General features: G+C 46.3%; 1 protein-coding gene across 2 annotated transcripts in view; it reads left to right on the forward strand.

Annotated features, from left to right (window-relative positions):
• Positions 1-22,605, forward strand: part of LOC137433492 (UNC93-like protein MFSD11) — a 290,101-nt gene that overhangs the window by 649 nt on the left and 266,847 nt on the right. For both annotated transcript variants that reach the window (XM_078785282.1, XM_078785283.1), the window contains exons 2-3: positions 1,490-1,620; positions 8,402-8,454. In XM_078785282.1, coding sequence (XP_078641408.1) covers positions 1,490-1,620; positions 8,402-8,454 — 184 coding nt within the window. The remainder of the gene's footprint in view (positions 1-1,489; positions 1,621-8,401; positions 8,455-22,605) is intronic.

Here is a 22,605-nt window from a genome sequence, read left to right on the forward strand (position 1 = left end):
ATAAAGAGCCGAATCCGTAACACGGATGCGGCTGCTACACCTGTTTCTCAGTCGCTTTGCACACGCTGCCGTGTTACTTCAGAGCCGCACGTTTATATAGGAAGAGTTCATCAGGAGTCAATCTACTCTCTCCTGGTACGTAGAATTTCAAAAAAAAACACATCACTGTTCATATAGGTAAATATTATTCCATCGTATTTGGAAAAACTGTAAAATTGGAAAACTTGGAAAAACAATATAGCCTATTTTACTCTAGGGGGTCCTAGGATTACCCACCCAAAATATCGTTGCGATCGGTTCAGCCGTTTTTGCGGTACCTTCGAACGGACGGACAGACAGACGGACATTTGGGGAATTATAGTAAGATTTGGTAGCCATCACAACAGTGGGCCTTTGTGTCCAGAATAAAGACAATGTAATTACAGATGTTACCGATGTGCAAAAAATAAAAATGGAGTTTGAGAAAGTCTGAGGACATCCATATTTGAATTTTTGAAAGACACAGATTCTGAGTTTTGGAAGAGAACACATCATCGGTTTCAGATTTGGGTATCGCTAGCATATCATTCTCTGAGGTGGATCCATAAATCAGGTATCCAGTTAGTACTTTGAAGTGAAATTATCTGAACGTTCTCCCACTTCCTCCCCTCATGCACCTTGCCTTTTTGTAATTCGAATTTATCAAGTTAGCTTGTGGGTACAAAATAAACCAAAGAGTTCATAGAACACCTTACCCTATACAGCCATGACAAAAAAAGGACATGAGAAGGGTCTGCAAGCAAAATATTTGATTGGTCGTGATGACGTAGAATGCCATAATATTTTGAAATTTTTGGAAAATTGAAAAACAAAACAAGAGGATTTTAAAGGTTGTAGAAAAAAAAACTTTTTCAGAAGTTTACCGCCATTGATACAGCATCTTTTACATGATGCCTTTTATGCCACGTTACATTAGTTCTTTGTGCCTGTTGTTTGTGTCCTTTATGACGTCCCTAAAAACGGTAAGTTTACTGTTTATTGAAATTATTTTCAATTTTGTTTGACAGCCAGACAGGCAGATATGAGTAAAACAAGAATGACCGCACCGTGGTCACAACCTGGGACAAAATCTGGTAACGGGCTGATTAGGAAACACGCATTTAAAGCACTCTTAAAAGATGAACAGCGTGATTGCGAAACGCACATTTAACGTGTTATTGAAAAATTGAATTCATGTTCTGATTTGTGTTCAAAATTTACCATTCAGTTGAAATTACATCATCCCTCGATCATAAACTACTATTTGTAGACAGACAATGTGATCCAATTGCTTAACCCTGATTTCGCTTTGTGCACCCATGATAATGAGTAGATGCTCAGCTTTCTGAGGACCCATTTTGAACTTGCGATCTATTTGACAAGGCGACTAATAAAACAACCGACTCGACTTGAAGATTCTGTTGGCATATCTATATCTAATCCTGGTGACATTACTCATTTTTTATTGCAGGTTCACTGGAGACTGATAAAAATGCGCAGCTCACTATGGAGCACAAGCGGAAGAAGTTGATCAATGTATTGGTGCTCGGCTTCTCCTTCATGCTAATATTCACAGCTTTTCAGACATGCGGAAATGTTCAGGTAAGCTGCCATTCGCATCTGTCTTCAATGGAGTTTCACTTTTCCTGGGCTGATTGTGTTTCCAAACTGGTTTCTCATGCAGTTCCACACATCAATGTTGTGAGTGCAAATTCAACGAAAGTGGGGAGGTTATGTTTGGATGTGAACAGAATACCTCAAAAAGTTGTGGACACATTTGGACGAAACTTAGTGGAGAGGTTTGGTATGTGACAAGCACGAAATGAGTAGATTTTGGGGAAGATCCGGATCTGGATTTGCGAATTTTTGAAAATAATTCTTCACCATTGAGTGGTGGGTGGTTTGTGTGCAGCCAGCTGAGTCAACCCCACCTGGCGTTAATTCAACAGGATTCGAACTCGGAACCTTAGGATCCAAGGCCGCCGCCCTAACAATTAGACCAGCAGTGCAGGGGACATGATGGGGATGCCATGCACTGCGACGGTGCCCCCCAGGTCCAATGCCTTGGGAATGGCAGAGTTGGCAGCAGGTGCTCACCACATTTGCCAGCTTGGGCTGGTGGAGCCGTGGTCCTCACAAGGGGCCGAAGGATGGATGGTGGGTCGCGCCCTTGTGGACATTCGTGGGCCATGTTGGCGGTCCGGCTGTTCAACTTATCCCGATAGCCCTCGCACGGTAGAGGGGCAGAGCTGTCGTAGCCAAGGGTAGTAGTGTAGGAAAGGTCATTGGAGGAGGCGGATCCACATGCTTGCCAGTATAGCAGATAAAAGAGAAATTTGTGGAAATTGATTGGCCCCATGGGTAGATTTGGGATTTCGGCTGGGTGGATTACACTCTTGGACCCGACCAACCGACGACCTGGTCTGTGAGGTCAGTGAAAGGATCAGAGTGCGTGCCACAAAGTGTCTTGTGGTTGGTGTTTGTTATATGTGTACAAGGTTTTGTGTTTTGTGTTGTTATGAGAAAAGTCGAGATGTGTTTGGAGTGTGAATGTGAGGAATTCACATGTACGTAGGCCATGGCAGTGTAGGAACACAATGACATGGTCTTTTTGCACTGCAGTGTTCGATAATTGAATGGCAGTGGGGGAGGAAATGTCACTTTGGATTTTGTGGGTGGGGAAGGTGTGTGTGTGTCCGCAGGAATGCATCTGGAGGAGCGGTGACTGCGCCCCCCCCCTCCCTGCCGAGGTTATTTGTCCTTGTCAGCTGGTGGTGTCTGGAATTGGAGACCTGTCGGAGAGGGTCTGGTTGGGTGACCAGCGGGTATGGAGACCCCTGGCAACTGGGAAGAGGCTATGAGAGCCTGAGGCCGAGAGAGCCTGGATGGTGTAGAAACCTGGCGGGACGTACAGCTAAGGAGCTGTTTGGCTGTCAGGAGCCGAGAGTTGAAGGGGGTGGGGGGGGGATAGTGGGGGGGCTGTGTTTCGTTTTTGGGGGGGGTAGATGATTAATCTGACTCATAGGAAAGTTAGGAATGTGTAAGTTTTTGTATGGACCGTGTGACGTGAAGAAGAATCCCACCTCAATGTAACAAAGTAGGGAATCTGTATAGAATAAGATCGTATATACTGTATGTGTTTCCATATGAGGGGTGGAGCTATGCTAATTAGGTAGGGCTTAAGGATAACCCCCCAGTGTGTAATTGCCCTGTGATTTTTTTCCCTTCGTTGTTATTGCATCAAAAAGGGCCGCCATTACTACAACCTTAATCGCCGACAGTATGACCGGACATGTCGATTGGCAAAGGAACCCCGCCCAGCCTAACATTCCCAAAGGATGACTGAACTCCGTCCCCTGACGACTTGTAACGAAAAGGCCACACCCCGGCCTTCGTTATTGGTGGAGGCGCGATGGATGATGGGATAGCGCTCGGTGATTGGATAGAGTGTGACATCATCGTCGAAGATTCGAGAGTGAAGGGGAAAAGACGAGGTCGCGCCATCTTGCTCGCTCTCTTGGTTCTGACAATTGTCAAAGGCAGTTGCATTTCCTCATTGTTCCTGCTTGGTCGCGGGCGTGTGGTCCTTGGTTTGTGTGCGCTCTTGGTAAAGGGCTGGTGAGAAACAGCGGTTCCGGACTGTCGGGAATACAAGGCACAGGATCACCGTCGGCAGTGGACTGGGTCCGCATTGTTTCCTCTGGACGTCGAGGAGCGCGACTCCACGCCATTTTGTGCGTTTCCCGTGCTGTGTTTTGGAGGCGACGAGTGACCAGCAGGCCTTACCAGCCATTTGGGGACGCAATGCTGAGTTCGGCCGATTATAAAAGGGATTTTATTTTCATTATCTTTTCCCCTGTCTGTATACGAGTCTGAGTGGAGACGTCTCACATTAGGATATTAGGATATTCGTGTTTTATCTCACCTTTCATTGTTATTTGCATTCATTTTCATTAAATCATTGTTTGTCGAATCTTACTTTTCTTGTATTGTGAATTTTGCTGTCTATACAAGTAAAAATTTGAGAATTTGTGCTTATATAAAATGTTGGAAGCATTTCGTGTTAAAAGTGGTTAAACAAGTTTTTTAGGATAATTCGAGGGTGCTGAATTCAAAAATGCTGTTTAACCGGTTCAATTTTGGAGTCTTAACCTTCAAATTGTAAAAAACAAAATGCCCGCCATTTTCAGCATATTTTTTGCCATAACCTGAATTTTAAGCAACATAGAAGGCTCAAAATAGTGGCAATACCCATGTTTGTGATACTGAGGATTCCAAATTTACTGTTACCTAAGTTGTAACTAGTTTGGTTTCGCCGCCATGTTGAATTCCAAGCATTGGAATTGTGGGCATCACAAGAAGTATCTCTGCATTAGGCAGATGGGCACTATCATATAACTTGAGAACTTGCATATCGAGTAAAACTAGACAAATGCTGATGATCGAAGGGGAGGAAAGTGAGTATGTGTACAACGAGCTTACACCTTCCAGGAAAGGGCGTGACAACCTTGATGAGGAGAAAGTCGTCTCAGCTTTGCGACGATTCGATGTATTCAGCGAGGGAATGTCACCTTCTGTACTGCAGAATATTGCTACCAAGGATTTGGCATCGGAGAGCATTCAACATTCTTTGCTTAATGCAGAAAAACTTGGACAGGTGCAGCTGGATGAGTTTGTTGATCAGCGCCTTCTTCAGCCTCCTGATGGCACATGTCATATCAATTTCAATGCCGTTTTACATAGGAACAAAGCACAGACTTTCTCGTCTCTGTATGCTGTAGACTGCAAAGAAAGCAAAGGCAAAGAAACGACCATCAAGGCAGATAGAAACATTCTACAGCGACTTGTGACAGCTTCCAAAGCAGGGCGTGTGATAAACCTGGACCTGATTCTGCAGCATGAGCTTATGCCTGTGCCAATTTCACTTGCTGCCATGAATGGGAGTCTACATACAGGCAGTAGCGGTAAATCTCGACTGGCAAATGAGTTGATTCAAGATGTCTCAACCCCAGAACAAGTGACATTAACTGGAAGTACTTGCTTAGTAATTGATGGTCAAGCACTGGTGATGGCTCTTGGAAAGCCCAGCGGAATAACCACATTTGGTGAATATGCAGATGCGTTTGTGAATTCAGTGTTTGCCATGGGGAAAAAATTTGAGAGAGTTGACGTAACTTTCGACCGATACCAGCAGGATTCCATCAAGACTGGAACCAGAATGAAACGTACCCGGGCCTCTCGACCAATACGTCGGGTAATAGAAAACCAAAACGTTCCTCTACCAGACAAATGGACCAACTTTCTCTCACTTGGAGAGAATAAGGCAAATCTAGCAGAGTTTCTTTCTCAGCAGCTCATGACAAATGCGGTGTCTATTGCACCCACAACACTTGTAGTGGCTGGAGGATTTGCACAGATCACAGATGTGAAATCTTCAGATCCAGAGATGGACACATCATCCCTACAGGCCAACCATGAGGAGGCGGACACACGACTTGTTCTTCATTGCGTCGACACAAATGCTGAAACAGTGGTGGTTTTAGTGCGTGACACTGACGTGCTGGTCTTGTTAGCTGCTCATTTTGATAAGATGCCATGCACTCAGCTGTGGATGAAGGCAGGAACTCTTAAGAAGCCAAAATACATTCCCATCCACAAACTCCACCAGAAACTGCCACCTTGCCAAGTGGAAGCGTTGCTGCCATTCCATGCAATTACTGGCTGTGACAGTGTGTCACAGCTTGCTGGCCACGGCAAAAAGACAGCCTGGAAGGTGTTTCAAACACACAGCCAATTGTTGACAGATCTAGGCACAGAAGATATCACTGAAGAAGTAATCAACGATGCAGAAAAGTTCATATGCCGTCTTTACAAGGTACCCGATGATGTGGACAGATGCGACAAGGCACGTGTAATACTCTTCTCTAAGGGTTGTCCACAGGAGACTTTGCCACCAACATCAGATGCAGTGAGACTACACATAAGGCGCGCACATTACCAGGCTTTTATTTGGAAGCGCGCAACCATCGCTACTCCAGTACTCCCCCAAGTAACAGACATGGGATGGACATACATCGATGGGAACTTGGTGCCGAAGTTGATGACGCTATCTCCAATTCCTAAGGCGTGTCGCGAGATAGTAACATGCGGATGTACCAAAGGATGTATAAATGGCCGTTGCAGCTGCAGAAAAGCTGGGCTAACATGCACAGGAGGATGTGCATGTGCATACAACAGACAACTAGAATGCAGAAACAGAACAGACTAAGATAGACAGGTAAACATTTGAGAATGCCAATATTGAGCTATACGGTATTTATAAAGTATAATTACTAAAAGGCAGCCATTTTGGAACTTTACCCCTTTTTAAAATGCACTTTAGAAATGATTTAATATCTTTTTTTTTGTTCTAAAGAAATTAAAAGCGCATTTGACCAGTGAAAGTGATGTACATAAAAAAATACACCCCAGAAATTACCAAAAATATGGCGGCCATCTTGGAATTCAACATGGCGGCGAAACCAAACTAGTTACAACTTAGGTAACAGTAAATTTGGAATCCTCAGTATCACAAACATGGGTATTGCCACTATTTTGAGCCTTCTATGTTGCTTAAAATTCAAGTTATGGCAAAAAATATGCTGAAAATGGCGGGCATTTTGTTTTTTACAATTTGAAGGTTAAGACTCCAAAATTGAACCGGTTAAACAGCATTTTTGAATTCAGCACCCTCGAATTATCCAAAAAAACTTGTTTAATCACTTTTAACACAAAATGCCTACACTATTCGAAAATTCTCAAATTTTTACTTGTCTAGTCCCGTCTCTGTGTTTGTGGGTTTGGATTAACCCCTGCGTGTGTTTCCGATCAGATAAGACTTCAAACCTTCCCGCGCATGTTACTACCGCCAGGTTGGGAGTACACCTTGGAGTAAAGCTCGTTTTGGCCATTCGTCCTCTTGGGGTCTTAACCCCAGGGACACAATATTATCATCTTCTATATATTAAAGTAGCGGCAGTTTTGTGTCCGTCCGTCACGCTATGTCTTTACGTCTATGATGTCATTATGACGGCTGACTCCACCGACCGACATTTAAATTTACTAGTACACCCGCTCGCTAGGGGAGCGGAAGGAGCAGCGACACTCCTCTTTGGGGTATATAGATTACAGTCGATCTATGGTCGGGTCATCACCTAAAGGTGGTTTTTTATGGTCGGGTCTCAAGAACATTGGGTGTGTTCATTTACCAAGTTTCTTGTGGAGAGATCGCCAAGTGATTTAAGCATTCGAGCAAGCACTCCATTCAAAACTGTTAAGGAATGACTGGCTTGGCAAGCACTAGCTAGCTGCTTGGTAAATGTTGCACAACCCGGGCTTCCTCCCTTTCAGTTTCGTGTTAAACGGCAGGAAAAGTGGGTTTCATTGGTGGTTTTCAAAACAAAGCCTTTATTAGTGGGTTTCAAAAGGCAGCTACGAAAAACGCCACTTCAAGCGGCAGGAAGGGTCATGTTATTTATCCAACCCTTGTGGGGTATATAGATTACAGTAGATCTTCGCTCAGTTCTTACCGCATGAATGTCGGGATTCCTCAAAATTTCTTTGTTTAATGTTATATACAGCATTAGCGACTGTTTAAAAAGATAATCATGTTTGTGGTTAATAATATTGTACAAGCCCGGCTACGCCGCTGTTAGACTTTCGGTCTTATCATATTTTATTACTTGCAAAATCAAAGATTGGTCGGTCGACTTTGTTATTCTGTCTGTCTGTCTGTTTGCCACTCGCCCACAGGTCACAATTCTAGACCAATTATCATGAAACTTTACTAAGCCGTAGAAGTAGTCACTACTGAGAAGCTTATTGATTTTCAGGTCAAAGGTCATCTTGAGGTCAGATTTCTAAAACCGTCATTTTTCATCCCATTGATTTGAAAGTTGAACAGCATTTGCATATTGAGTCACTGAATTTGGAAATCAACAATTTGAGGTCAAAAGGTCAGAGGTCAAACTTCTAAAATCATCAATTTTTGTCTGAAAATCATCATTTTCTATCCATCCGATTAACTTCAAATTTGAATACTAATTGCATATTGCATCACTGAATTGGGAAAACTATTGAGGTCAAAGGTCAAACTTCTAATATCAATTTTCATCTGAAAAAGAATCGATTTTAATCCAATTGACCTGAGCTTTGATTAAGATAGTCAGTTTTAATCATAATGAAATGGGCAATTTGTATCCATGGCAACTTTTGGGGGGGGGGGGCGGGGCGGGGGGGGGGGGGGGAGAGGGGTGGATTTTGCACGACATCGTTCTTGTTTTATATTTTTTGCTTCTGTTACCTGGTTACAAGGTTATTTAGGTGAAACGTTTTGTTTCTGCAGGAAACTGTGCTTTCCAGCCGCAATGCAACATCAAATGAAAATGGATATACAAGGTAGGGTTAGGGTGTACTCTGATTTGCAGCTTCACCAAGTACTCCTAATCTCGTGAATTGACATGCTTTTATCTCTCACTATTTGTAAATTTTGTTTTTCTGAAATGTTGAATGAATAAATCAATTATGATACTTGAAAATTATTTTCATTAAAACAATGTCAAAGCACTGTACTAGGAAATCCTTTTATTATAATAATTTTTTTTGTATACAAGATCGAGGCTTATGAAAGAGCTAACATTACAATTAATTAATTAATTAATCAATTAATTGGATATTACAGAAGGATTCGAATACAAAACAAACTTTTCAAAGCATAATTATGAGTAAGAGCAGATTATAAGGATTTTGGAGAACAGAAAGAGAAGGGAATTTTGATGCAGTGTCTGCTTCTTTGCAGTGGGTAGTTTTGTATCTCACATAATGCCAGCTTAAGCCGAAATGACCTTTTTCGCCCTCGTTGGACTTAGTCTGAAACGGGGGCTTATGGATTGGGTCTCATCGTCCGTCCGTGTGTTCACAACCATATCTGAGAATAGCAGAAGTACCCGGCGTTGCCGGGCGGGGGAGGATGGGGGAGGAGGAGGGGAGGGGGGGGAGGGGGAGGGGAGGGGGGAGGAGGAGGGGAGGGGGGAGGAGGAGGGGAGGGGGGGAAAGGGGAGGGGGGGGGGGAAGTGGAGGGGAGGGGAGGGGGGGAAGTGGAGGGGAGGGAAGGGGAGTGAGGTATGGGAGGGGAGGTGGTGGGAGGGAGGAGGAGGGGGGGAGGTGGGAGGGAGGAGGAGATGGGGAGGGGAGGGGGGATGGAAGATGGGAGGAGAGGGGGGAGGAAGGGGGGGAAGGGGAGGGGAGGGCTAAGGGGGGAGGCAGGGGAGGAGGCAGGGGAGGAGGGAGGCAGGGGAGGGGAGGAGGGAGGGGGGAGGCAGGAGAGGAAGCGGGTTCATATATATCCTTGCTCGGTGACGATGCGATCTGCTCCAAACGAAGTCATTTGGAACGAAGAGTTGTAATTACGGATTTCCTTCAGGAAGTGTCTGGATTGAGTCGTAGTTGATTGAAGTAGTTCTTTCAAAGGTTCCGGTGGAGATTGGAGAGAAGGCAAAAGGACATTGCCTCCCCTGCAACACATTCCTGGTGTTTCTCCCTTCCATTTCAAGGCATGGCAAAACTGACAGGTGAACGACATGGAGCCGATATCAACGTTTGAGGAGTAGTCAGTGTTCGGATTGTAACTGAATGCAGCCTTCTCCCATGCCATGGCCGGCTGCCGTCTGCCTGATGGATGCCAGTTGTTGAGTCGTTTTTGGCGCTGTTCTTCTGTCTCCTGCTGTCTGGCCCTCGCCACACGTTGTTGATTGGCGTTTAGACGTGCCTCTGTCTCATCTTCTGTCTCTCGCTGTCTGGCCCTCGCCACACGTTGTTGATTGGCGTTTAGACGTGCCTCTGTCTCATCTTCTGTCTCTCGCTGTCTGGCCCTCGCTACACGTTGTTGATTGGCGTTTAGACGTGCCTCTGTCTCATCTTCTGTCTCTCGCCGTCTGGCCCTCGCTACACGTTGTTGATTGGCGTTTAGACGTGCCTCTGTCTCATCTTCTGTCTCTCGCTGTCTGGCCCTCGCCACACGTTGTTGATTGGCGTTTAGACGTGCCTCTGTCTCATCTTCTGTCTCTCGCTGTCTGGCCCTCGCTACACGTTGTTGATTGGCGTTTAGACGTGCCTCTGTCTCATCTTCTGTCTCTCGCCGTCTGGCCCTCGCCACACGTTGTTGATTGGCGTTTGGACGTGCCCCTGTCTCATCTTCTGTCTCTCGCTGTCTGGCCCTCGCTACACGTTGTTGATTGGCGTTTAGACGTGCCTCTGTCTCATCTTCTGTCTCTCGCCGTCTGGCCCTTGCCACACGTTGTTGATTGGCGTTTAGACGTGCCTCTGTCTCATCTTCTGTCTCTCGCCGTCTGGCCCTCGCCACACGTTGTTGATTGGCGTTTAGACGTGCCTCTGTCTCATCTTCTGTGTCTCCTGTCTGGCCCTCGCCACACGTTGTTGATTGGCGTTTTCAATTTTTTTCACTTTTACGTTTACGTTTACACGTGGTAACCTAACTCGCTCGCTAGCCAGATGAAGATCTTGAACGACTCTGCAATCAAACAAACGACGTCTTGCTCATGCCACGTCGTGGGCGTGGCCAACGTGGCCTCATGCTCCCAGGTGATTGGCTAACTCGCTCGCGAGCCTGACGAAGATCCTGAGCGAGCCATAAAAGGTAACCGATAACATGCAAATTGATGGTGCAGGCAGTGATGTATATATGGGGCTGGGGTCTTGTGCCTTCTTCCTTGCAAACGTGAAAATTGTCACGTGATCGCTCTGAGCTGTGGCAGAGGCAGAGGCTGTAATGTTCAGAACCCAATCGGAAATGCGCTAAGTTAGGGCTAAAAATATGGATCTAAAGATGAAAGAAAAAAAAAAAACCAGGCTGCCGCTGATAATCCCAATGCAGCCTGCGTGGGAGTATAGCCACTGATCTATAGTATAGCAGGCAGCGTGGAGTCTGGCGGCGAGGATGGAACACCACGTGATCGCTCTGAGCGAATCAGCGAGCTGCTCTGGCACAGGCTGATATCAGCGTATGATGTTCCTCGCTGAAATGCGCTAAGTTAAATATGAATAAAAAATATGGATCTCGTCATCGGAGGTCATTTTTAGGTAGGCCATGTCCTTCCCAGGCCCAATGGCCATGTCTATGGAAAAAATCAAGTACGTGAGCCTCCCCATTTAGGAGTCTATAGGTAACATACACACACACACTAACACACACACACACACACACACACACACACACACACACACACACACACACACACACACACACACAGTTTTATTTATTTAGATTTCCGGACCGATTCTGTTCATCCTTGCCACATTTCTTCTCGGCTTCCCCTTCATTTTTGGCTAATGCTCCTGAGCTAATGGCTTCGCAAAATTGTCAACGCCGATCCGAGTCATCCTCTAATAAACCATGTATCAATCGTGGCACGTACATTTTCAGTCCTGCACGGTGCATCAAACGACCCAACGATCTGCGTTCAATACCCAATTCAGATGACGCCCTGTTTTTCGATTTCTGAGGGCTCTGGGTAAATGCCAGGGCGACTTGCATTGCATTCTCTGGCGTTGTCACGGTGACTGGTCGACCACTCTTCGGCGAGTTGTGGATAGACCCCGTCCTCTCAAATTTGTCACGTATCCGGTAAATCGTGAGCCTCGTTGGTGGAGGCGATGCAAATGTTTCTCGCCACTGCTCTCGCACACGTTCACTATTCTCTGTCTTCCAGTACTGTTTCAAAATCCATTTGTGCTCCTCGTCCGTTGAATTACCAGCCATCGTTAAATTTCCACTTCACCTGCAAATAATATATGTATTATAGAAAAAATTACGAAAATAAAAATATAAAAAATGGTAATAATGATTTTAATGAATTAAATGAATTCTAGTATTAAATGAATCCTAGCACCACTATTATAATACTGGTAATACTGGTATAATCCTTACTGTATACCTACTTTTGCAGCCCCCTGTATATATAAAATATATTCATCTCTATACACCTATATACATACATATGTACACAGCAAGCAGCTCTCTTATCGTGCAAGCTGTCTTTCCCTGTGCTGTCTTTCCCTCATGGTCCCCCTGTGCTGTCTTTCCCTCGCGGTCCCCCTGTACTGTCTTTCCGTCGTGGTTCCCCTGTGCTGTCTTTCCCTCGTGGTCCCCCTGTACTGTCTTTCCCTCGCGGTCCCCCTGTGCTGTCTTTCCCTCGTGGTCCCCCTGTGCTGTCTTTCCCTCGTGGTCCCCCTGTACTGTCTTTCCCTCGCGGTCCCCCTGTGCTGTCTTTCCCTCGTGGTCTGCCTGTGCTGTATTTCCCTCGTGGTCCCCCTGTACTGTCTTTCCCTCGCGGCCCCCCTGTGCTGTCTTTCCCTCGTGGTCCCCCTGTACTGTCTTTCCCTCGCGGTCCCCCTGTGCTGTCTTTCCCTCGTGGTCCCCCTGTGCTGTCTTTCCCTCATGGTCCCCCTGTGCTGTCTTTCCCTCGCGGTTGTCAGCTCTTTCACGAGCCTCGATTCAGTATACAAAAAAAAAACAAAAAAAAAACCACACAATACATGATGGTATACATATGCACATCATTTTGTTTAACTATGCGATCTAAGATGGCCGACTGGCGGCCATTTTAGTTGTAAAAACGCAGACCACGAAAAGACCACGCCACATAGTAGAGGACATCTCAAACCAGGGCGTTTCAGACCTCGATAATCTGAAGCGCAAACGTGAGCTAATGTCCCAATAAACTTTATTCCGTAGTCATGACGTTCCACTTGCCTGTCATGACGATTAGACACGCAGTGCACATTCGCACTTCGAAGGCGCAGCCAAAAGCCGCCAGTTTAGTATTAAGTGAGGATCTCTGGGTCGTGGCTCGTTCTGGTTAGTGATGACGCAATTTCCGCGATTGCAAACTTGGGAGGAGGGTGACGTCACTTGGGAACTCTGTGTGTGCACCAATGGGCGTGCCGCAAATCCCAGTAAACACGCCTAGTTGTGCACTGGCTCCTGATTCCCACCATTGCTCTGTCCCCGCCCAGCCGCTATTTAAGCATCGTGTCCCAGATGCACAGAGAGTGATTCTTGGCTTGGAATACTGCAAAAGGCGAGACAGAGCTGGAGCTGTGGAGAATTGGCAGGATGCAGCGCTGCAGTGGCGGATCCAGGGGGTGGGGGCGGGGGGTGCAGGGGGTGTGCACCCCCCCTTCGATCAACAAGCAGTTGCAGAGAACCATTTTTTAAAGCGAAAATATATAGATGTAGACACACACACACACACACACACACACACACACCGACGCACACACACACACACACCGACGCACACACACACACACACACACACACACACACACTTGTCAGGCAGGTCAGGCTCTTGACTGCCAATGGTAAGATGTAATCCAGTGCTACCTGCCGCATAGTCAGGTAGTCGGCGACTAAACAGACTACCCTAAATGGCTGCCATTGGGGAGGGTGACCATGACACCCTCCTGCAGGACTTTTGACGATCATAAATCTTTCCATGAGACCATGATATCTGAACACCCTCAAGCAGAATTCCTCTATTTCGGAGACTTCAATGTACACCACAGGGAGTGGTTGAAATCTTCCCACACGGATGTTGGGGGATTTGAAGCTCTTACATTTTCCACTCTCAATGATTTGTAACAAATTATCACCCACCCTACCCAGATCCCAGATCGTCATGACCACTCTGCCAATACTTTGGATTTGTTCTTCACCTCTAATCCGTTGCGTTGCAGCTGCACAATTTCACCTCCAATTGGTTCTTCTGACCACAATCTTGTGAACATCACTTTACTTCCCACCACTCCTTCTCCTCCGACTAAACACCACTATTGGCATTTCAATAGTGTGGACTTGACTGGTTTACGCAACGTATTTTCTGATTTTCCCTGGAAAGACGACTGCCTCTCCTCGGCCGATGCCTCTATCTCTGCTGAACGTATAGCTGAGGTTATTGTTGCAGGAATGGAGGCTTATATCCTCTTCTCTTTCAAGTTTATCTCTCCTACCAACTCTTGGTTCAATAATTCCTGCTCTGCGGCCATTCGTGCTAGGGATGCGACATATGGGACATGGAAAAACTCTTCTTCCTCCGATTCGCATTCAGCTTTCATATCTGCCAGAAATCACTGCAAACATGTTATTCATGAGGCGAAGCATTCCTTTATCCAAAAGAAATGTGACAACCTCTCATCTTCTTCCACCAATAGATCTTTCTGGTCCTTAGCTAAAAATATCTCCAACAACTTCTGTTGCTCAACCTTTCTTTCGCTTTTCCGTTCCGATGATACTATCGCTGTCTCTCCGACTGATAAAGCAACAATTTTTAGTTTTCTTTTCTCCTCTAATTCCACACTGGATGACTAATATTCCATCTCCCCCTGATGCACCCCTTACCAATCCTATGCCCCTCCCTATAATCTCTTTTCATGCAGTCAAAAAAGTGTGTGTGTGTGTGTGTGTGTGTGTGTGTGTGTATCTCTTTCTCTTTCTCTTTCTCTTTCTCTCTCTCTCTCTCTCTCTCTCTCTCTCTCTCTCTCTCTCTCTCTCTCTCTCTCTCTCTCTCTCTCTCTCTCTCCTGTCGGTGCGTTGGGTGTAGCGTCATGGCGGCTGTGAGCAACTGCTCTGTGTTTTGGTGAGTCCGTTGTGAGTTTTTCCCCCTCTCCTGCCCCTCCCCCCTCCCTCTCCTTTTCCATCCTGTGTGCTTCGGCATTGTGTTTTCATCCGTTCTGCACCCTTGTCTTCGAGAGAGAGAGGATTGAGAGCGAGCCCATTTTGGGTGCGGCCTACTGGCTTTGACGACGCTTTGTAAGCCTTTTTTGTGCTTATAATGCACGTTTATTATTTACTTTAGTTCGATTATTTAGGTTTGATACCTTCTTGTCCGGTTCGGACAAGGGGGATTTCGCTGGTATGGCGAATACACGCTCTCGTTACGAGGCGTTCGAAAATTTAACGCGTAAGCATGCATTTGTATGTGTTCCGCCCGAAGGAGCTCCGGCTGAGGACATTATCCTTGCCGTGGGATCCATCATAGGAGACGGTAATGTTCGTGCGGCATCACGAATGAACCAGAAATTTGTTGTCTTCGTGTCAGAAGAAAAACTCGTTCATGACGTCGTTAGTACCGGTCTAACCATAAAAGGGGGTCATTATATTACGGTATCCCCTATGGATACGCCAGCTACCAAGATAACAATATCCAACGTTCCACCGTTCATGCCAGGCGAGAAACTCCTATCCGTTCTGTCTTGTTACGGTAAAATTGTTTCCCGAATCTCAATGATTCCGCTCGGGTGTCGCAGCGAACGTGTTAAACACGTAATGAGCTTTATGAGGCAGGTGTACATGATTCTCCCGGATCGCGGAGCCGATACAGGTTTAAATATATCCTTTAAAGTATCGTTGGATGATCGGGAATACCACATGTATGCTTCCTCAGCTTCCTTAACTTGCTTTAATTGTGGAGAATTCGGACACGTTAAAAGATTCTGTCCTAGGGCCTCTTGTCCGAAGTGTGGTGAACCGGGACATAACGAAAGGGTTTGTAAAAAGGCCAATCCCTCCACCGCGCCTTCTGACACCCCGACCATGCTCGCTGACACCCGGACCGTATCTCCTGTTACCCCTACCGTACCTTCCGTCACCCGGACCGTATCTCCTGTCACCCCTACCGTACCTTCCGTCACCCGGACCGTACCCTCTGACACCCCGACCGCACCTTCGGACGCCCCGACCGTACCTTCTGACACCCCGACCGTACCTTCTGACACCCCGACCGTACCTTCTGACACCCCGACCGTACTTTCTGACACCCCGACCGTACCCCTTGACCCCCCGACCGTACCCTCTGACACCCCGACCGTACCTTCTGACACCCCGACCGTACCTTCTGACACCCCGACCGTACCTTCTGACACCCCGACCGTACCTTCTGACACCCCGACTGAGTCGTCTGTCACACCGGTGCTTTCCGATTCCAATGTGATGACACCCACCGATGTGACTGACACAACTAGCATTGCCCCCTTTCCCGAACCCATGAACGAAGAATCCATAGTGTATGCTAAAAAGCGAAGAGCACCAGCGCCAAGCATTTTCGCTGGTGCTGCAAAGAAGGCGGTCATGGGCGGCACCATTTCCGGTGCACATGTGTCCGAGTGCCCCTCTGACATTCCTTCACTAACTGAGTACATGAATACCGTTGTCAATGACACCAGCGAGTCTCATCTATCTATAATTCCAGTAATCTCTGTGTGTGTGTCTGTTTGTCTGTGTGTTTGTCTGTGTGTTTGTCTGTGACCGCTGTTTCTCGACAACCACGGGTCCGATATACTTGAAACTTGCCAGGTATATTGCTGGGGACCTGAGGATGTGCCTTTTCAAGGTTTCATATTAATCGGAGAAGTAGTTACCGAGCTATGTCCAAAAAACGATTCAACCATTCAGAGAGCAGCGAGCTATCACGTGTGCCGAACGTGGCGAACAGACTCTGCCTCGGACGGCACATTTGAGAGCGTATTCATTTATTTCACGTTGGCAAACTATGTTGGCGCTATGTTGGCGTTAAACTATGTTTTAAAACTAATTAAAACTAATTTGCGATTCATCGTAACTGCGATATGCGACCTTCCGGACAGTCAAATGAGGACGTCACTTCCGGACTTACGGATAGTCATAGTGACGACGTACTGATGCTGAACGTGGCGAGCAGACGCTGCCTCGGACGCCACATTTGAGAGCGTATTCATTTATTTGACGTTGCAATCTGTGTTGATTGTTGTAAGGTACGATCGATTGTAGTACACGTTTATAATAACTCTGCCGATACAGGCCCGATTAACTGCAGCGCCATCCGAGCTGCGGCGTCGGGACGATACATTCATTGTACGGTCACATCACGCACTTACGGGCACGCCCATGGGCCCATGGGCACGCCCATGCATGCATGGGCGAAGACATTTTTTTTTTTTTTTTTTTGGCAAGGAACGGGCACCCACGTACGGGCACGTCCTAGTTATGTAAATGAGCCGAAAAATAAAATTTGTACCTCTCACCTGGAAGTTTCCGAGTGCGAAACCTCCAGTGAAAGTATTACCATTTCCGAGCTGGGAAATGTTTTTCCGCTTGTTTCCCCTTTAAATACCGAGCAGACTAAGGATTCAATAAACGTTCCCACTGTACAAACGGGGCCGGTAAATCTGAGTTTGCTGGGATCTCAAACCCAAGCTCCGACCCCAGATACAAATATCCACCAAAGTGTTAACGAGTGCTCTCGGGAACACCTTGGGAAACTTGTGAAGGTGCCTCCAGACAAGACCGCGGGGGCAGCGGGTAATACCCCAGATCCTGACGACATGTTATCTGACGTGTCTGAGTCCGAAGATGACATTGAGGCAACCGCGCTGTCACAAGCGATGACAGGTCACTCGCAGGTATCCCCTCAACTCATTCTTACCTTCCTTAACGAAACGTATCGTCACCGCAACATTGTCATTAAAGACTATTTCCCTGACTTGGCTGCATTCATGTGCACCACAAAGTCAATAATCAAAGCGCGTGAGGATTTTGACCTGACGAAATCTCAATTCCACAGGTTAAGAAAGTTTGTTACCTGAGCAGGTATGGAGTGTTCCCAAGCACAGGGCGATTTCATTATCACGGCATGAAAAACATTTCCTTTGCGACCTTAAACATGAATGGTGGGGGTGCAAGTCACCTCCGTCAGGCCCAAGTCAAAAACTTGTTTGACCGTAAAAAGGCAAATGTTCTTTTACTACAAGAGACCCACATCACACCTAATGTGGAACATGACTGGTGCCAAACTTTCAAAGGGCAATGCTATTTTAGCAATCTGTCAGCCTCATCTGCTGGGGTTGGGTTTTTTCTAAAGCCAGGTCTAGCTTTTGAGTCTTGTCATTTTCAGGAAGTCATAAAAGGCCGGCTTATTTCCCTTCAGCTTGCACATCAAAACTTCCGCTGTACCATTTTCAATGTGTACGCACCTAGTGAGAGCAGGGACCGAAAGGCCTTCTTCACCTCCATGGTAAACCACCTGAAATCAGTTGATCTCGACCAATGTGTGTGCATTGGTGGTGACTTTAATTGCACCTTTGACCCTTCGAAGGATAGAAACTCTGCAGAACCCCACCTCGAGTCCCATGCGGACCTATCCCGTTTCTTTAAGACGGCCGGTCTACTGGATGTTTGGCGATTGCATCACCCCAACATAGTCCAGTTTACCTGGTGTCGATGTGCCAATGGCCGGGTGTCTTCGGCAAGACTTGACCGCTGGTACATTAATGTACCCTTTAGGAACGTCGCGGCCTCTTCAGGTTGTTTTCCGTCATTGTTTTCAGACCACCATATGGTAACCTTAGATCTTTCTTTTCCTCGACCCACATGCAGAAATAGTTACTGGAAGTTTAACGTTAAACTTTTAGAAGATAGTTTATTTACAGACTCCTTTCGTGATTTCTGGGCTGAAATGAGTACTAAAAAATCTTCTTTCTCCTCAATTAGTCTCTGGTGGGATAACCTAAAGGCCCAAATTCGAGTATTTTGTCAACAATTTAATTCGCACTGTACCAATGTAAAACATATCACGATGGCTTGCTTGGAAGCAGACATCTTAAGGTTAGAGAGCAAGTTGGCCAATGAGAGCAACCCAGTGAACTATCGGTTGCTACTTGAGAAGAAGGCCCAATTAAGGGATTTGATCCATGAAAAAGCAGCGGGCACACTAGTTCGGCTAAGAATACAGAATATAAAGGTTTCAGATACCCCAACTAAGGCTTTCTTTCACCTAGAAACTGTAGAGAAACCAGCACGAATTATATCTTCGGTTTTGGACCCAGGGGGGAACATCCTAACAAATCCGAGTGATATAAGATTAAATATAATCGATTTCTTTTCTGAACTTTTCAAGGCCAAAACAGTTTCTCACGAAATGATGAATGTTTTGACCTCTCATCTTCCTTCCGTGGCTGAGGCCCAACGTCTGGAACTGGATGCTCCAATTACCCTTCCAGAGCTAACCGGTGCACTTGCTGAGATGGAGTCGGGAAAAGCCCCTGGCATCGATGGCCTACCGGCCGAATTTCTTTCGGCATTCTGGGACATTTTGGGCCCAGAGCTGCGCAATGTTCTGGATGCATCTCTTTTATGCAGAGAATTACCGCTCAGTTTTAGAAGAGCAGTACTCTGCCTGCTACCCAAGACTGGCGATCTCCGACACCTGTCAAACTGGCGTCCGATCTCTTTGTTGTGCACGGATTACAAACTGTTTTCCAAGGTCCTCGCGAACCGGTTGAAGACAGTTATTGGGGACCTGGTGTCACCTGATCAAAGTTGCGGCATCCCTGGCAGATCCATCTATGACAACATATTCCTAGTCAGAGATTTGTTAACTGGTAAATGTGTCAAAGAGGATTTTGGATTGGTGTTTCTTGACCTTGCAAAGGCCTTTGATAGCATTGATCATGAGTTTTTGTGTCATGTGTTACAAGCTTGAGGGCTTGGCACTAATTTTAGAGCCTACATAGCTTTGTTATATGCAAACATCTCCAGCTTGATCAAAGTTAACAACGAATTTTGCCCACCCATAAAGGTTCAGAGAGGGGTAAGGCAAGGTTGTCCACTTTCAGGTCTATTATTTGCCCTCGCCTTGGAGCCCCTCTTAATCGCCCTCAGAAAGGATATCCCTGGACTTGTCCTTTCTCCAGGACACCCACCTTTGACCCTGTCAGCTTATGCCAACGACCTTTGTGTCATTATAAAAAGAAAATGCGACAGTGACGCCATGGCAAAGTGTTTGTCGGACTTCAACCTTGCCTCATCACTAAGGTGTAATTGGGGGAAAAGCAAGGCTCTGTGGATCCCCTTTCCAAAAAATGACTTACCTATGCCACCGTTATTACCACCACCTCCCCTTCCTGCAGAGCTGGTGTGGGCAAACGATGGCATCAAGTATTTGGGCGTCTTCCTCGGTCCCCCTCAGTATGCCCAGAACAATTGGGACAGGATCATTGACCAGGTAGATGGGCGTTTGAGCCGATGGAAAAGAGCTCTACCCCACCTTTCCTATAAGGGTCGCGTGCTAGTTGTCAACAACCTCGTCACTACCCTTTTGTGGCACCGGTTCATCTGCCTGCAACCACCAGAGGTTTTGCTCCAAGCTATCCAGAGGAAACTGGTGGATTTTTTTTGGGGAGGCTACCACTGGCTTCGACCCAGCGCCATATGTTGTCCCTCGGCCGAGGGTGGTCATGGCCTAGTCGATGTGAAATGCCGCCTGTTGGCCTTCCGGCTCCGCTCCATCCAACGCTTGCTTTATGCAGAACACCTACCAGGAAAGCCCTTAGCCTGCTCCATTCTTCAACGAGCTGGGAGGCTCGGATACGGACAGGAACTTTTCCTGACCAACCTTCAACACGTCGATACATCTCTGCTCCCAGTCTTTTATCAGAGCCTCTTGAATGCCTGGCAGGGCATTTCGATAAGTCGCCAAACAGACTCGTATGGCACTAACATGTATGCACATGAGCCTTTATTTTTCAACCCACTTTTCCCCGATATCCCGAGGAGTCGCGACTTCTGCCAGCATTTTATAGTGGCCAACATCCTGAAAGTGTGTCATCTCCGGCATGACTCTGGACAGGGATGGAAGCCTGCGAACGAGCTGGCGGACCTAACAGGTGTTCGGTCCAGGAGGCAAATCGGGAACATACTAAGAGCGGTGATCCGAAGGGGCTACCAGCTAGGCCTACATTGGACGCAGGACGCAGAGGTTGAGCCCACAGTCCCAAAATGAGGTGTCGCTTTTACCCCAAACGAGCTGCCCCCCATGAGCGCAGGGTCACCCCCCTTCCATGCTATGAGCAGCAAGAGTATTTATAGGTCTTGTGTGAAACTTCTTCTTGGGGACCCACCTCTAGCTGGGGTTACCCGGTGGAAAGGACTCTTGCCTCCCGGTCCCCCCTCTGAGCCTTTATGGGATACAATGTATGCTGGACTTATTTCTAAAAGAACAGGTGACCTTCAGTGGCATTTGGCCCACTGGATTGTTCCTTCCAATGCTGTCATTCGTTTTTTTTCCCCCATTTCCGGCTGTTGCCCCTTTTGTCCGGTGAGGGAAGATTTGTTTCATGCTTTCATTAATTGTGAAAGACTTTCTCCTTTGTTTCATTGGTTAAATTTTATTTCCCATAGATTGCAGGTTACCTTTTCTTTGAAAGCTTACATCTTTGGCTTTCCTCCCAAAAAGGGAACCACATCTATTGTATTCGGGTTCCTAACCGCTACCGCTAAACTGGCCGTATACCTGTCGCGGAAGGCGAAGCTGGGCGGCAGACCCATGCAGGAATGCAGTATTATGGTGTTTTTTAGTTCGTTGGTGTCAGCAAGGCTCAAGCTTGAATTTGGCTGTGTCCAAACTGCAAACGACCTTGCAAATTTTGTTGTGACCTGGTGTGTTGGAGGGATTTGTGAGGTCCAAGATAACAAATTGTTAATTTCTGTATAATACAGTGCGGGTGTTTCTTATACACTGTTCCATGCTTCTCCTTGCCGGCGTTTTTCTCCCCCTGGTCTTGACCTACTCTTTCTTTCTTAAGTCTCTCCTCAGGGTTGCAGATGCGATTGTAAATTTGTACATATGAAATTATGCCTAGTTTAGAAATTATGCCTAGATTTTCTCCTCGTGTTTTTTTTGGTATTTGCACCTTTTCTGTCGCTTGGTTTGCAGTGCACCGATTGTTTTTTCCTTCCGGGATTGCTATGATTTTACTGATTTTCCTGGATGAATTGCTTTTGGTGGTACTCTTGTTTTATAATTTTATAATAAAAAGAGTTTAAAAGTCAAGTCTCTCTCCTCTCTCCTCTCTCCTCTCCTCTCCTCTCCTCTCTCTCCACATGGAAGGCATATGGACAAGATGGCATTCTTCTTCGTGTCCTGCGAACCAACTATCCTCCGCTACCGACTTAATTATCCTCCCCTACCGGATTATCCTCCTCTACCATGCTCTACCGACTTAAAAAAATTATACTAGCCGGATCCGGATCCGGATCTTCATCAAAATTGAATCGATTCTTCCTTGTCACACACACACAACCTGTCCAACACGTTTCGTCCAAATCCATCCATAACTTTTTGAGATATCCTGCTGTGTATCGTTTTTGGCCCTATCACTCAATGGTGAAGAATCACTTTTAAAATTAAATAATTCTAATATCCGAATCCATAGTCAGATCTTCATCAAAATCGAATCCATTCGTCCTTGTCACACACACAACCTGTCCACCAAGTTTCGTCCAAATCCGTCCACAACTTTTTGAGATATCCTGCTATGTATCGTTTTTGGCCCAATCTCCCAATGGTGAAAAATCACTTAGAAAATAAAAACAATTCTCATATCCGAATCCGGATGTTCACCAAAATCTAATCATTTCGTCCTTGTCACATACGCTACATCTCTGCCAAATTTCGTCCGAATCCGTCCACAATCTTTTGAGGTATTTTGTTCACAAAC

Source organism: Myxine glutinosa, chromosome 10, assembly GCF_964187855.1.
Source record: "Myxine glutinosa chromosome 10, kmMyxGlut1.1, whole genome shotgun sequence".
In the NCBI taxonomy this organism is placed as follows: Eukaryota; Metazoa; Chordata; class Myxini; order Myxiniformes; family Myxinidae; genus Myxine; species Myxine glutinosa.